This window comes from Lagenorhynchus albirostris, chromosome 2, assembly GCF_949774975.1.
Source record: "Lagenorhynchus albirostris chromosome 2, mLagAlb1.1, whole genome shotgun sequence".
Taxonomy (NCBI): domain Eukaryota; kingdom Metazoa; phylum Chordata; class Mammalia; order Artiodactyla; family Delphinidae; genus Lagenorhynchus; species Lagenorhynchus albirostris.
Window position 1 is genome coordinate 23,473,204 of NC_083096.1, and position 16,624 is coordinate 23,489,827.

The 16,624-nt window shown below is 49.9% G+C and overlaps 1 protein-coding gene across 8 annotated transcripts in view; it reads right to left on the reverse strand.

Moving 5' to 3' along the window:
• ITPKB (inositol-trisphosphate 3-kinase B) overlaps positions 1–15,893 on the reverse strand; it is a 97,072-nt gene extending 81,179 nt beyond the window's left edge. Inside the window, exons 1-4 of one of the 8 annotated variants that reach the window (XR_009536462.1) lie at positions 15,610–15,893; positions 12,076–14,198; positions 6,986–7,186; positions 2,735–4,513 (exon numbers count right to left, since the gene is read on the reverse strand). Coding sequence is in view for 7 of the 8 variants with exons in the window: in XM_060128114.1 (XP_059984097.1) it covers positions 8,048–8,161; positions 12,076–13,986 (2,025 nt within the window). In the remaining variant the exon portion in view is untranslated. Of the gene's footprint in view, positions 1–2,734; positions 4,514–4,536; positions 4,784–6,985; positions 7,187–7,926; positions 10,050–12,075; positions 14,199–14,795; positions 15,214–15,609 lie in introns of those variants that run through there. The other 7 variants (XM_060128138.1, XM_060128121.1, XM_060128114.1 and 4 more) reach the window with 7 other exon arrangements.
• Between the last annotated feature and the right edge of the window lie 731 nt (positions 15,894–16,624).

Sequence of the window (16,624 nt, forward strand, 5' to 3'; positions counted from 1 at the left end):
GTGTGCAAAGCGTGCTGCGGAGACCACCAGCCTCAAGACCTCAACTGGGTCTGCAGTGGAAGAAAGCAACTCCTTATCCTAAGAAAGAGAATAAGAAACATCTTCGTAAGCATGTGTCCAGCCCGCCACCAGACACGGCACAGGAAAGCAATGAAGGCCAGTGAAATCACGTACAAGCCCAAAGCCCTCCCTGGCAGGAAGAGTCACAGCTACACAAAGCGGTGATGTTTCTCATACACATGTATATCTATTTCATTCTCTCTCTTATGAGCAATGGTGACTCTAAAAGACACACCAAGAAAGCAGAGGAGTGAGGGGAGGGGAGAGAAGAGATGGAGGCTTCCTCACCTGCAAAGGCTGGGCCTCCCGGGCCTGGGTGACCTCAGCCAGTTTCCACCTCCAAAACAGCATAAAAAGAGGCTGGTCCCCGGTGAGTAACCTGACACCTCTTGCCAAGCTACTGAATAAAATGGATTGTTTTTTAAACTTTAAGCTCTGAGCCCTGGTGACAAAGTGAGGCCTCTCCTGCAACTGAGAAACCTTCTTGGAAAAATAAGTCCTGCTGCCTATTTTGTCATCATCCTTGACAAGTAACTGCACTTTGGGATGAGGTGGCTGAGGCCACTCGGTGAAGGCAAGTTAGCGTCACAACTGGGGGGTGCTGGTGCAGAAGAGGGGCTGCCTCTATCCCTGACTGTTCTGTGCCAGGTCCTCGGGCCGCACGGTCTCAGTTCATCTTCACAACAGCGCGTGACAGAGGGTTGTCACCCTCACGTGGGAAATGAAGAAACCAAGGCTCAAAGAAGTGAAGTCCCTGCCGAGGTCTGGGACGGAGTGAGGGCGTGGCTTCAGGTGTGGCTGGCCGGAGCCCCCTCTCCAGCAGACCCTCTCACTTCCTCCCCACTCTAGCACAGACCTCCTACTAACCTCAGCATCAAAGAGCCCCCCAAGCCCCATTTTTTCTGCTAGGGGAAGAAGGGCACCAGCAAGCAATACTCCCTTGGTTACCCTCGTCACTTTCACCTAAACAAAGAGAATGGTGGACATTGCAGGTTCAGCATAATACGCTCAGGAACGAGAGCACGGCTGCCTCTAAGTCTTCGCAGTTGCTGTTTATTGAGCATTTATAGTATGTCCAGTCGCTGTGCCAGGCACTTCACACATGACCTCGTTTAAGGCTCACAACCTTAAGGCTGGTATTAGCCCCACTGCACGGATGGTGAAACTGAGGGACAGAAAGGTAAAACCTTTCTCTAGGGTCACACAGTCAGGAAGTGGCAGAGCTTAGACTCAAACCCAGGACTGTCCTGACGCCACACCAGGGCTCTCTCCCTGGAAGGGTCTACACAACCCCCAGCCCAGCCACCCCCAGGGCTCTTCCAAAGCTTCAGACTGAGCAGACACTCACTGAGCAGAAGTCCTTTCTAAGTTTTCCTGACCGTGTCCCTCTGGTCGATTGGGGTGGGGATGGGGGTTCTCCCGAGGCCCCATTTTAGCCGTCCAAGCACTACGTCCTTTATCTGCTGAGCATCAATTTGTGTGGTGTTCAACGCAGGGCATTAAGCTTGCGGAGGGAGGGGCGTGCCCTCTTCCCTTCCAACCTCGCAGAGTCTTTGGATCCAGAATGGTCCCTTTGCTTGACCACTTCTAACAGAGGCAGCAAACCCCTCAAGGCCTTGACTGTCTTCAGTGGCTGTCGCCCAAATTCAATTCCTCTACTCCCTGTTCCACGACACGCACTGAAGCCTCCTGCATTTCCCATGCCAACACTGGTTCATTATTTATCAACTCATATTTAATGAATGTGCTCGTTTAATGGCCAGACAACTTGTTCTTGAGTTTCACAAATCTCAAGTCTGTCTGTTGGCATCCACTCTGCCTTAGAGGGTACATCCCCAAGGACAGGGATAGCATCAATTAAGCCATTCTCCGAAGCACAGGTATCTGCAGACAGAGGCGGTGGATAAATGCCTGCTGCTTGGCAGCCACGGGGGTGCCACGTCCGCCTCTCAACGTGGGCAGCCACCAGAAGGGAGGTCCAGCCCTGTGAAAGGGTTTCGGGATCTAGCCCAGGGCCCGGCCATACTTAGGAAGTGCCCAGGAAACAGCTGCTGAATGTAATGTCTGCTTTAAAAAAACCCAAGACTGCCGAATTCCTCCCTTTCACTTTCCAGGACACGGAAAGGAAAACCACAACTCGGTATTGGAAAAATCAATGCTCCCTCGGACTCTGGATGGAGCGGAGTCTGCTCTCAATTATCCAGGAGCTGACAGACCTGCTCCAGGAACACCAGACCCCTGCTCTGTGGCCCCTCCTCGCTCCCTCCAGCCTTTCCTCAGGTCCATCCCATTCGCATCTCCATGGACCAGTTAGCAAACCACAGGGGCATGAAGCTTTGTCCACAGTCAGCGCTGGCTTCGATGGTCCCTTGGGCAGGAGGCGGCGCTACTGAGCAGCTGCCGTGTGGAAATAGGATGTAATTCCGAACGTCTACTCATCCCTGCTCCCCGGGCCCACTGCCACGCCCACGTCAGAACTGGCTCTGCTGTGGACATAGAGGTTGTTTCTGACAGAGTCCTTAGCCATTTCTCTTTCAGCAACACAGATGTGGGACTATCTTGCACTGGTGCAGTGATTGCCCTGGTCCATCCTCTTCTGGGAAAGCTTTAAAAACAACGTCACAGTTGTACACCTGAAACTAATATAATATTATAAGGCAATATTACACGTCAATTACAAAAATAAAATAGATCACTGTTTATTAAAAAACAACAAGTATACTTAGAGTGTGCATGACAGAAATAAACAAATGAGTACTGTAGAAATCAAGAGAAAATCTGGGGGAAAAAGGCAACATCATAGTACTCGAGAAAAAAAAATTTAAGCGGGAAAGAATACACTCAAAATGACTCTACAAACACAATCTCATTTAAGACTCACAAAGTCCACATGATGTAGGAAGATTATCGATGCACCCATTTTACAGATGAGGACACCAAAGCCCAAAGAGGCCAAGCACCGAATCTGAGAGTCCTAGTCTTTCCAGCACACTGCACTCCTAGAGTATGCCCAGGAAAGTTCTCAGAGAAGGTCTTACATGTCCTAAATTACTTGGAATTAGCAAGATGCTGAATACTAATGAGTACTTAAATGCTGTGACAATGATGATGACAATGGTGAAGAGGAGGAAAAGGTTTCAATGGCCTCATACAGACTAAAATATCAATTATAACGCATTCAAAATGTCTCCGATGTTAGCATATTTTTGTATCCATAAGGATTTTTCAGTAGTTTCTCAAAGCAGTGTCTTCCCAACCTCCCAGCTTGAACATACAGCAACCAATTTTCCTACCCTTGGCTTAGCAACCTGGGTCTCAGGATCTGCTGTCCCAACAAAACCTCCTAGCCATTTCTTAAGTTACTGGCTGCGGCTGGATTTTCCACTTGACATTGTTAATAGATTAAACTGTTTATCTCATTGTCATACACAGGCCTTTTCAGTTTCCTGCTAATAGATTCAGGTTAGATAAGGATTACAGAAGTGATACTCCCTGAGTTCCTCTCCATACCCCAGCCGGTCTCCTTTCCCCATAGTTATGAGATGTATTGTATTAAACCTACTCTCCAGATAGCTAACTTGCAAAAAGAAAATCTTACACACCCATGTATAGCAGAGGATTAGCCAAACACCAGCTCCTGCACGACTGTGGAAGAAGCACTTAACACAAGATCCTGCTGAATTATACATTTTATGACCCAGTCATCAATTACCATAGAGAAGAAGAAAACAAATTGAGCTGAGCCTGGAAAGAATGTCAGTGCAATTGGAAAAACACTCGCTGGGAACCGCCTGGGGGGTGCAGGGACCTCCCCGGTAACTGCCGGGGTCCCACCAACTCTCAGCATACCAAGAGAAGTTGCCAGGTGAGCCGGTGGATGACAAATCCCTCCGTCCCGGGGCACACGGAAGACTCCCCATAGTGAATGAAAATATTAAGCACTGCTAATATAAAATGTATTACAGCTTCTTCTTGGAAGAACAATAAACAATCAGTTTATTTCTCCTGATTAAATGGAATGGGGGGGCAGGATGCAGAGGACCCATTAAGAAGGGTAAAGAAAGAAAACAACTGTCACAGCCCCCAAAGCTCAAGGCCAAAGTACCTCATTCCTGCCCTCCGGATGCATTAAGACCACTTTTATAAACATGAGCGAATGGACCAGACCACCCTTTCGGCAAGCTCTCCAAGGACAGAGCCTTACCGGGCCTCACAATACATATATCATCTCTGGGTTAGGCGAACCCTAATCTTAGTCACCAGGTCAATGGAAATGATCTCAATGCCTTTGTCTGAGATGCTGTATCATTTTATTTTCCCTTTCCACCCAGAATCTTACCACAAAGTTAAAATGCTAGATTCACAGGATAACAGTGACCTTCAAGAGGGTGGAGTCTCTTCAGTTGAATACTGGTTACCACCAGGTCGAATGAGAAGTTTTTTCCTACTCATTCTGAGATGGGAAAATAAAAACATAAAAAACAACAAGTATACTTAGAGTGTACAACAAGTATACTCCCCCTCCACGCTCCCCCCTACCCCATCAAATCATACATACATATGAACTGCAGAGGTTCATTCCGCTTTTGCTTACTGTCTGGAAAATTCGTTGGGTCCCTTGGAAGAAATTCTTGGTAGCAACTCTAGGATTTTGTTGAGGTGCCACTTTCACCACTTTTACTGTCTGCAGCTCCTACTTTTGGTTACTTATAAAACTTATCAGCTGGTTTGGAGCAAAATAGAAATACACATTTCAGGAAATAAAACATGTAGTATTGACTAGCGGACTGAAGAGATACCTTTTGTTGAATGGGTTTCCATAAAGTGATATCAAGTAAATAAAATGCCCAAGTAAAGCTCAATGGAGGGGAAAGATCAGATCTCTAGGAGTGAATTCTTTTTTTTTTTTTTGAGTTTTTTTTGCGTTTTTTTTTTTTTTTTTTTGTGGTACGCGGGCCTCTCGCTGTTGTGGCCTCTCCCGATGTGGAGCACAGGCTCCGGACACACAGGCTCAGCGGCCATGGCTCACGGGCGCAGCCACTCCACGGCATGTGGGATCTTCCCGGACCGGGTCGCGAACCCGCGTCCCCTGCATCGGCAGGCGGACTCTCAACCACTGCGCCACCAGGGAAGCCCTAGGAGTGAATTCTTAATGGAACTGCTGAGAAACACACCAGACAAGTTAGTCAAAAGCCTGCGTCTTGGCTTACCAGGGAAATGATGATCATAAATCATTCCTCATCAGAGAAAGCCTGGAGGGCCCTGCCTTCCCATGCAGAGCGGTCTTCCCCACACACACACTGTGAGAAGGTATCGTCACTGACCTTGTTCCCTGAGGCTTGTATTGGTCTTTGATCCCCAGCCCCATAACTGAACCAAAGGAAACTACACTAGGAAACAGAGACAGAGGGTAAGACCAGCCTTCTTCTCAATGTTCCATGAAATACACTTCAGGAAGCTGTTGTGGTCCCACAATAGCGTGTGAATTCACGGGTAGCCTGTGAATACCGGTCTTTGAGAAATCCATTTCATTGCAGCCTTATTGGGTGAGGCAGAATCATCTTCCAGGATGGTACTGGGTGAAAGTGGCACCTCAACAAAATCCTGGAGTTGCTACCAAGCATTTCTTCCAAGGGACCCCATGAATTTTCCAGACAGACACTGCCTCACCAGTACTTAAGATGTCTCCTAATTCCACCTCCACTAACATTGATTGAGCCTGTACCATGTGCCAGGAGCCATCCGAGGCACTTTTAGAACACTGCATCCCTGAACTCTCATCCCCCACCCCGTGAGGTCATGCCTACTCTCTCCATTTTTCAGAGGGCTTGCAGGCCATGTGCAGACTGGGATTTCACCCAGGTCTCCTAAACCCCAGTCTGGCACCCCTACTCCTATGGCAGGAAGGTCACAGGAATAAGCAATGAGCCTGCCTTAATTGTTCTTTTTTCCCTTTTTCTGTTCCTCCTCTCCCGGATGACTCGACAGTTCTTTTATGGGTAGATAATGCAGCAGAGCTACTGTCTATCATTCATTCATTCATCCATTCCTTTAACAAACATTTTAAAAACACATCCTATGTTTAAAGCCAAGGTGGATCGCCCCAGGTGAGTAAGGACTTTATCCACTAATGAAGTTTTTTAAGGGAAAAGAAAAATGTAAACATGACTGTATTGAATACGCTCTGGCCTCGCTTTCCTCACCTGTAAAATGTGGGTATTGGAGAAAATGAGTTCTAAAACCTCTCCCAGACTCAGATTTATATTATGATACTTATGTAGGTTATAGAAAAGAAATTGTTATTTTTTAAATTCTAAGAACAGAGGCCTAATTCCCTAATGAGATCATATTTATATCTATAGTGTCTTTTAGCCCAGGAGACCTGAATTGTCTTTAAAATAATAATACACCCCTGGAAAAATGAACGACCAGGTGTCTGGGGGAACCACAACGAGATAGTTGATGGCAGAACTACAGTAAGTCATGTCTGACTACAGGATCATGGGACCAGGTTGGACCAGATTCTTCCAGACCCCCAGGGTGGCCTCCACAGTCTAGCAGACTGGACCCATCGGTCTGAGGGAATGCTACAATGCTGAGTGTTTCCATGTTGTTGAGGCCACCTGTAGTACCACACTCCTTAGTTAACTAAGATAACAGTATGCAACCACAGGAGGGCACACAGTCTCAAGAGAACTGGACATACAAAATCCCAAATATCCCAATGAGACAATGGAGGTTGGCACTCTAACTGGCTTTTCACGTTACAAGAGAGTTCACAGTTGGGTTTGTTGCGATTATGTAAACAATGAGCTCCCAATTCATGAAAAATACATCATTCACAACGTCAATTCCACCCAGTCAGGAAAAAATCATTGCAAGGCACATTTGTCATGGACTGGAGGGAACAATGTGTATAGCTTACAATGCCAAGATCTCGTCTCTTATCAAAACCCATAGACCAGGACTTCCCTGGTGGTCCAGTGAATAAGACTCCACGCTCCCAATGCAGGGGCCCCAGGTTCGATTCCTGGTTATGGAACTAGATCCAGCATGCATGCTGCAACTAAGAGTTGTCATGCCACAACTGAAGATCCCGAGTGCCACAACTAAGACCTGGTGCAGCCTAAATAAATTAAAAATATATATATAGAGAGAGATCCTTCCATGCTGACAGTGTGTCCACAACACAATTTAGAAGAGTTCGTGAGTTAATCCTGAATCACTGATGACCTGAAGTCTGCAAGTTTTTTCAATCAAGATATAAAACTCTTACCATTAAATATTTTAAAATTCTGCCTTTAGACAACTACATTGAAACCCGACAAAATAAAATAAGCCTAAACAATGTTATCAATGCTCCCAGGAATATAAATAAACTACAGAGAACTAATCTAATCTGTAACTACATTTAACTGGCATGTGCCACCAAAATGAGAAAAGTGGCTCGGTAGCAATTTGGCGCTAAAAAGCAAAGTTCTGAAAATGCTTTCTGTAACACCTGAAATACATTTCTCTAAAAGCAGAAGCCGTCCAGTTTAATATGTTTTTTCTTGTTAAACCTAAAAGCCTGGTAAATCTTGAGCTGTGTTTTTGTGATGCCTCAACACCAATCTCTCTTTTTCTCTGTGCCCCACCTTTATTTGAAAGGATTCAAGCTGGATGAATTACTTTTATCTTTGATAAAACGAGGTCTTTGAAGTGACGTTTTGGCTCTGCAGAGGCAAAGCCTCAGTTTCCAAACTGAACTATCTGAGGAGGCCGAAGCCCTCAGAGAACAATGCATTTTTCACTTGTCAGGTTAATGTGCTGGCATCCTACCAGCACAGCCTCTAATATCAATCAGTCTAACCATTCACGAGAATCTTGGGTATTGTACTCATTTATTTTGATGATACTTTTTCAATGTGAAATTACAAAGAACCATTCTTCCAGTTAAGAGAGATGAGAGGCAGATAATTAATGGATCTCAAGGAAAAGCACACAATTAAATGTGCCCAGTTTCGGCCTCGACTGCCCAAGGTCCACACCAAAGAAATCTTGTCACATTTCCAGACACCATGATACGTACTTCACATACAGCAGGTTTTGAATCAAATGTCTGGAATTACATAGTCACAGAGAGTTAGAACTCTGCAGGCCCCCATGAGCTCACCCTCACGCAGAATGCATATTTTAAAAGGAGGAATCTGAGCCAGAGCTGCAGCCCTTGGGTCCCTTTGCCCCTCTGAGTCTTGGTTTCCTCCTTCTTAAACAGATCAGGGTAACACCCAGAACCTCACGTAAATGACTAGGGGTCCTCCCAGATCTGAAAAGTCCTGAAGCCTTTCCAGAAAGATCCTGGCTGCACACCTGAGGGGGAAGGGTGCCCCATCTTAAGAAAACAGCATATGCAACCCGAACTCGTGACCCGATAAATCTGGACCTTCCATATTCTCTTCCAGATAAGAATTTCCCACTTAAAAGTACTTACCACCATATTCTTTTTTTTTTAAGTAAGTATCCCTCTAAGGCTTTTAAATTTTAATTGGGTTTACCCTCAGATAAAAATTTCACACTTTTAAAAACCACATAAAACCATTTTAAACTGCTCGAATTTTTTTACCCCATATATTAGTTCGTTTTTTACTTTAAAAAAGGCAACAAAACTAGTCAACACACAAAAAACTAAAGGAAACAAAATTCCAATGGCCCTGAAAAAATAGTGAGCACCAAGAAGGCAAGGATTTTGTATTATAATTCCTTAAATGTCCCCCAGGTAACTAGACCAGCGTTTTGTTTTGGTTTTTGTACACATGATTGATAGTACAACTTTGGAATAAATCAATAAAACCTATTTTTGGAAGATGCATGCTTATTTTAATTTAGCACTTTAAACCTGGTGTTTCAATGGCCCAGTTACTTTTAAATGGCATAACACAGGGAGGTCAAGAACTGTTGATTAATTTCTAGTTGTCTTAAAGAACAAGAGAGAACACCCTCCTTCCTCAGTGCAATTCGCTTCTGTTCAGATCTCAGAAAACCATAAATGTGAACACGCCTGAATTTAAGCCATTGAACACAAAGCACGTGATACAACTACTTGTGAGCAAATTTCAAGCGCCTGCTCCTTTACAAACAGACACAGAGGAGCAAAAACTCTGGAACACTCTATTTCAGAGACAGGCATATCTGAAGCCTGAGCTGTAGGAAAGGCCTGAAGCACTTTGCATACAGCTCCTACCCATGGAAGCAAATGAGCAGAGGCGCTTCTCAACACATTCCCTTTCAGTAAAAAGGCCTCTGCGAATTTGCATAATCTAAATGGCTAAATAAGTTTCAGAGTGCATTTCCAAACAACCTGCTTTGCACTTTGTTTTTAACTACAGGGACATCTTCGAATTCCCCTACACTGGCGCTGGGACTTCTCACAGTGATGAGCTGGCAGGGAGGCCACACAGCAGGAGAGCTAACCCAGCAGCCAGGCTCCAGGCTTTGCGGGGCTGTCACCTCTGCCGCGCACCTCGTCACACAGTCATGCCTCCGCAGAAGCAAAGAACCGCCCGCGCACACGAGGCATGAAAGGTCTAACTCTGCTCAAAGACACAGCAGCACACTAAAAAAGTGTTCTCAGTATGGGTCTGAAGGTCAGGGGTTGGTTGTGTGACCGGAGGCTGAACATGCAATTTCCAACCTGTGTGTGTGAACGGGCTGCTGGGAGTGTATGTGTGAGGGTGCGTACAGGTGAGGACGGGGGCCCCTGAGTGCGGTGCTGCAGCGTAGACAGGAGCAGCACAGTCCGAGGAGAGGACCGAGTATCGATACTGTAGAGCCTCAAACAGCGCCCGCTGGGGTTTTATCTATAAAACACTGAACAGCCAAGCCAAAAGGCCCCGTCAATCAAGTTGTCTGGCCTTCTGTAGACAAAATATCAATCTCAGGTAATCAAGTGATTTTTGACTCAAGGAGCAGATGTTTTGGTGTCACAGATAAGGCTCCGCCGCAACAATCTGTATGTGAAAAAGAAAACTGAGCGTATCGTGCAAGCAATCAACCAAAAGCTCAAAAGTCCCTAGGATCCCATAATTTCCAGTTGGTTACCCACCCTTCCCCCACAGACACTCCCTATCAGCCGCACATGACCAGAGAGCGAGGCTGGCGGGGACTTTTTCCCTGGCCCTTCTCTGTGGGTGTCTGAAACCGTGTTTAAAGAAGGGAGGTAGGCTGGACCACAGGCAGGCCTCGTTGCCACCTCTGGACCTGTTCGCTACCTTGACACCACTCAACCCTCTGGTTTCTCAGCTGGCATCCCTCTGGCAAATGAAAAAAAGAAAATTGTCATCTATCATTATTTATCTCCCCTTTTACTCACTTCCAGACAAGAGCCCTTTTCAAACATCGGGACACACAAAATACTTTGAGAGCCAGCCAGTAGGAGCTGCTAATCCACCACTAGAAAGGGCAAATGGAAAGTTGGAGAACAAGTTAAAACAACTTGGCTATGCTGGCTACGCTCCAGGGTATAAAAAGCCAAAGGGAGGACTGGAACAGAGGACCATCTCATAGACCTTTAATTGTGGGCAAGAAGGCCGAGAAACCTGAGCCATTCCTTCAGTGAGAAGCATTTTCCACCTGCCCTTCACCACCATCCGTCCCCTTCCAGGTGGACCATCCCTCCTCTAAAGGTGGTGTGCCCGTGCCAGATGCCCTGTGCTGGCCACAAAATGCCAGGCTGATTGGGGCCAGATTCTGCGTACATATTTGCCTCCCCATCATCAGCAGAAGGCAGAGTCTCATGAAAAGAAATGCCTGGTCTACAAAGATTCAGACTGTGACTTCTGAAGTGGGAGTATGACAGACACATGCCTTGGAGTCCAGAATAACTTAGAGCAGCATGTAGAGTAGAAATATAAAGCTCTCAGTTGCTGTGGTTTAAGTTATTGAGGTACAGCGAATAGTACTTGATAGTCAAGATTAAATCGGAAGACTACCTACTACAATAAAATGCAGACTTTCGCCCAAGGTAGCACAAGAACCCCTTACACGCCGAACTAGGAAATTCCCCAGACTCTGGAAAAGCGAAGAGAAAGTCCAGACCTTTTCAGAAGTGCTAGCTTCAACTCTTACATCTTTCATACGATGCTCTGATCCTCCCAAGAGTGAAAACAGCCTAGGACTGAGATGAACTGTGTACAGAAATAAACCTGTCTACCGCCATAGCCAGAACAAGATGTCAGTGTGCTGAATCACAACAGATGCACTTGAAAACGTACTTGAAATGTACCTGTACCAGCCAATGAGCATATCCATGAGGACATATCTACCCTAGGGATATCGCCCAGATGCAATTCAACCTAATGTAATGTAATATCCTGTTATTAAAGAAACTATCTGCTTAGCTCAAAGCCTAGTTTTCATTTTAATTCATACATCAAACTGTATCTTCTGCTGGCCCCACAAATATTGCAGTGTCCTGACAATTTACTGAGGCTAGGTGATTGTTCACCCAAAAGACCGGCCAATGCCACATCTGCAGGTTTCAGGGCCCTGTTCCAGAATCACGTCACTCATTTTCCTAGCCTATTAGTAGAGTCTGAGTTAATTTGATGACATCCTTGTCAGTTCTCTTCTGCCTAAATGAATCACAGAATTAAGTGTTTCATCTGATCAGACAAAAGCTACACTCAGCAGCTCTGTTCACTATCTTTGGAGATTCACCAGGAAGCTTTATGGTAACACTCATGAATATTATCTTCCCCAAAAATGAGTGGTGACCTACCAGAGATACCTTAAAAAATGTCTTTTAAGATGTACATGGAAATAACAACAGAAATGACTCCGGTTCACTGTCCAAGCTACAAAGTGCATGGCCAGTGCCTAGGTACCTCCCCAGCAAACACACCTGGAGAGGATTATAAGTTGTGACTGCCCCAGGGCCCTGGTCAGAGTCTTTCTGACTCAGTAGAAGGTAAGAAAAAGGGACACGTGGGCATGAAAGCAGCACAAGTTCTAGAAAAATCTCAGGGCAAGACCTACCACTCTGGGCTTCTGCTGGTCCAGGGTATGCAGGAAGGCAGAGTTGGGGTCCAGGCAGCGCTCGGGGTCACTGGAGATGTCCTCCTCCGAGTCCTCATAGGAGGAGGAGAAGCCAGTGGAAGACGCAGAGGAAGAGGACAGTTTCCTCAGCGGCAGGCCGCCCATAGGGCTTCCCTGCACCTCCTCCAAGGCACCATCCTCCTGGGCACCCATGTCTGTAATGATGACGGCAGGGATATTGCTTCGGCTGCAGGCCTCTCCCCCGGAAGGCTTGTCCTTCTGATCTGGGGAGAGCTGCTCTGGGCTGGGGTGGGCATCTCTGCCCTGAGGCTGGCTTCCCCAAGTCCCCTCGGATTGTACCCCTGTGACACACGTCCAGGCCAGACCCGCTTCTTCCATGGAGCCCAGCCAAACCCTGGAGCTCCCAGGCTGCACACCCACCCTGTCCCCAGGAAGGCACTGAGGTTCTTTCAGATCTTTTGCTTCCCAACAGGGCAAAGGCTCCAGCATTCCGCCAGAGGGAATCCCCGCCTCCAACTCCCCCGTGCCTGGCTGTGCTGAGCTGCTGCCCCCAAGCAAGCCCAGCGACGCAGACCCTTCATCCACTCTGATGGAGCACGGCCGTGCCTCCCTGGCCACTAGGGCCCCACTCTGGGTCCCCTCGGGGCCTACTGAGCCCCAGTCTCTGGGCTGCCTGAACCAGCTCGGGGCCTCAGAGGAGTCCGCTGGACTCTGCGCGTTCACAGTCCTCTCCTCTGGCCTTTTGTCCGCTTCAGGTGCCCCGGAGCCCGGCATGCCACCGGGCAGATTTCCTCTCCCCACCTTCCCAGGGGGCTCTCCACTGCGGGGCCCGCCCCTCTCTGGGGCCGGACTTGTCTCACTGCCCAAAGACTGCCCCTGACTCTTGGCCAGGGCCTCTCGAGGGTACACACCCCCAAGCTCGCGGGCCCTCTCAGACAGCTCAGTGAGGGCAGGGTCCTGTGGATGGTGTGTCCCAGTGGATGTGGCTCTCGCTGCCACTTCTGCGGCCATCGTTATGTTCACTCCGACCAGCCCCAACGGGGGAGCTTGGTAATTCTGAGTTCCCAAAGGAGGAGAAACCCTCTTGTCAACTTCCATAGCAATGGGTGAGCCACAATGGGGTCCGGCCGGGATCGGCTTTCTCATTTTCACCGAAGCGCCTGGACCCTGAGCCGCTGATCCTGCCGGGGCAGCAGGGCCGGGGAAAGGTGCTACTCCCTCTTTGTCCTTCGAGAGGCGTTGGCTGGGCGTCCCTCCTCTTCTCCCGGAGTCGGCCTCTGAAGTCTCCGGACATTGTTCCCCCCAGGACTTTGTCCTCCGCCCCTCACTCTGAGCCAGGACCCTTCCTCGGGGCTGACTGATGCTGCGGAAGGGGCACGGGGAGGGCGATCGAGCCCTGCCCAAACGCGGGCTGCGGGGCGCTTGAGCGGCGGAGCTCTGCGCCTGGATGTGTGCCTCGAACATGCCCACTTTCTGGTTCACCTGCACGTTCTGCAGCTCGCGCTGTAGGATTCGAAGCTTCCTTTTGGCCTCCTCCGGCCCCGGAGGGGAGAGGGTACCGGTGGTCACCACCTGCTGCCCGTCGCCTCTTAGGCGACCCGCCCAACTCGGGCTGCCCACGCTGCTGCCGCTGCCGCTGCTACTATTCAGCCTGCGCCGGCCACTCCGCCAGCCCAGGGGGCTCCCGGGCTCCTCCGGCGACGACTCGGCTGCGGGGAAGAGGAAAGAGGAGCCACTCCCGGGGCTGAAAACGCTGCCGGGGCTCAACACGGCCCTCCTCGGCGGCGGGGGCGTCTCGCTGCTGCTGGGCCGAGGGCCGCCGCCGCTCTTCACCTGGTTGGCGCTATTCATGATCACCAGGCTGTTGAGTGCATAGCAGTACATAGCCATAGTACTGGGTCCGCCGCGCTGCCCGCCGCCGCCGCTCCTGTTCCGGCTCCGCCGCCGGCGCCTCCTCCTCCCGAGGCTTTCGGCTCCCGGCTCAGCCCCAGAGGCCCGGCGGCCGCGGCTCCGCGCGCGGATGGGGTGGCATGGCCTGGGCGTTGGGCGGGGGGCAAGACCGCGGGCTCAGCCCCCGCCGAGTTCCGTAAACAACAGCGCCGCTGTGGAGACACAAGGAGAAAAGTCAGGACCCTAGAGGGCGGGTGCGGGGGACGGCTAGGGGACTAGGACTGGGATTGGGATCCCCCAATCTGTCGGGGATCGGTGCCACTGGACATCTTATCTACAGGGGCTGTGCGGCACGGCGAGGACACAAACCCCGGGGGCCCTCGGTCGCCAGCTACGTTGTGGGTGTGTTTTCCGAGTGCGCTCCCACCCTTCGCCCCAGACTGTGATGCGCTTGAAGGTCCCTTCAAATTCCAAATTCTAAGAGTTGCCTCCAGAGCCGCGCGGACGGGCGGGGGACTGTACAACCACTTGATTGCTAAGCGGGCTATGTGCGGGGCGCGGCAGATTCCGAGCTCTCCGAGAGTGAGGACACCCCCTCCACCGTCTCTGGGTCCCCTCGGCTTTGCAAACACTGGTTGCATCGGGTATAACGGGGCAGCTCCCCCCACCCGCCTTGGGCTTCAGGATCTCCTCGCTCCACCCTCTCTGGCCATCAGGGACCGACTCGGAGGGAACCTGAGCTGGACCTGCCTTCCCCGGTCGCTGCCTGAGCCCGGATCTAGGAAGACCCCTGCGTGCCTGCCTTTTACCTTCCTGACCCTGGCTTTGGTGCTGTGTCCCTCGGCCTACGACGGCCTGGGCGCGCGGCGGGGCCGCAGCCTAGGCATTTTTCAGCACTGGCTTTGTCGCCAGTCCCCAAACAAGTGTGTATTGTGAGTGTGGGTGCGTCTGCGCGCGCCCGGGGCCGAGGCGCTGCTCGTCCCCTGTACCGGAACCAATACACGCCGCCCCCCCGCACGCTGTCGCCCCCCGCGTAGGGGTGTGTGTGTGTGTGTGTGTGTGTGTGTGTGTGTGTCTGTGTCTGTGTGTGTGTGTGTGTGTGTGTGTGTGTGTGTGTGTACGCGCGCGGACAGCGAGTCCGCACTCCGCACACCCTGTGCCGGAGGACGCGGCTGCCTCTGCGGGCTCCGGGACCCTTGCCCACTCGGAAGGACTCCAGGGTGTGCATGGCTGCAGCCGGGCGGAAGCCCGGGCTCTGCAAACCTCCCGGGGCCCCGCTCTAAGCCCGGAGGCGGCGCGGCCGAGTGCAGGGCTTCTCCGCATCCTGGGCAGCCTCGCCCGGCGCCAAGCCGGCTGCCCGGCGGCCGGAGCCCGTGGACGCCTGCAGCGCGCCGAGGTAGGCGGCGGGGAGTCAGCGGCCCGGAAGGCGAGCACGGGAAACGCCGAAAACTCGCTTCTCCCTCCTCTCCACGCCACCCTCCCCAATCAAACCCCCTTGCCCGTCTCCCTGGCCCACCTCTCTGCGCCTTTTCAGAACCCGGAACCCTCAGATTCGCTCCAGAGCAGAGAGAGAGGGGAAAGAGGGTTCGGAGGCGAGAACCATTAAAAAGCCGCCAAACTTACCTACAATTGCTCAAGATTCCCGCGTCCTGTGCAGACTACATGGCCCGGGGAAGCAGACCTCGAAGGAGAAAGATGGCTTTAAAAGTAAAAAAGCTCGGAAATGGTTTCCTCACTTCTTTTGGAAGACAAAAAAAAGGGGGGAATGGGAAAAAAGAGGGAAAGCTCCTTGGCCGGGGCGGGAGATCCGGGCGGTGGCGACGCCGGCCGGCCCTGCACGCCCTTGTGGGCTGTTGAGATACTACCCCTGTCAGTGTCTGCTCCCTGCTACTTCAGTGTTTGTTCAATGTGCGATTAAAAAAAAAAAGTTGGGGCGGGGGGGTTTGGGGTGGAGGAGGGAGGAGGGAGAAAGGCGGGGGCTTGGGGGAGGAAAGCAGGAAGGAAGTTGTGAGCCTGTCTGGGGTTGAACTCAGCGGAACAAGTTTTTCTTTTCTTCTTTTTTTTCTATTGCTTGGCAAGACCGAGGGAGGGAAACACTTAAAAAAAAAAGTTTCCATTGTTAGCTAACAACCAAAAAAAAAAAAAAAAAAAACCTTTTAACTTCTGCGGGTTAAAGATATATGATCCATTTTCCACACCCTCCAGTGAGCCTCGCTGACGGCTAGCTTTATGAAACATTTTTTGAAAAATGTTTTTAATAAAGTTTGAGCGTGCATTTTAAGCAAAGCAAATCATGGGGACTTTTTTAACATTTAAAACGGGCTAAAGCCTTATATAAATGGTTTGTGTTCTTGTACACAAATATGCAAATTCGAAGAAGGTACTTTGTGGGCACCTCGTTGCAGAGTTGCAGATTTTAAATGCTTCACACTTGTATTTTGGAAGACTGGTTGGGCTGTGAGCTGTTGATGGTTTTGCAGTACAATTGCTAGTTGTATAAACACGCCTTTGCACTGCACAGTTTTCTGTTACTAAATGCACACAGCAAATGTGACATTGGCATATTTTTGCACTCAGTTCTCAAGGGTATTTTAAGAAAAAGGATAGTCCTGGAACTAAGAAGGCCTGAGACCCCTTG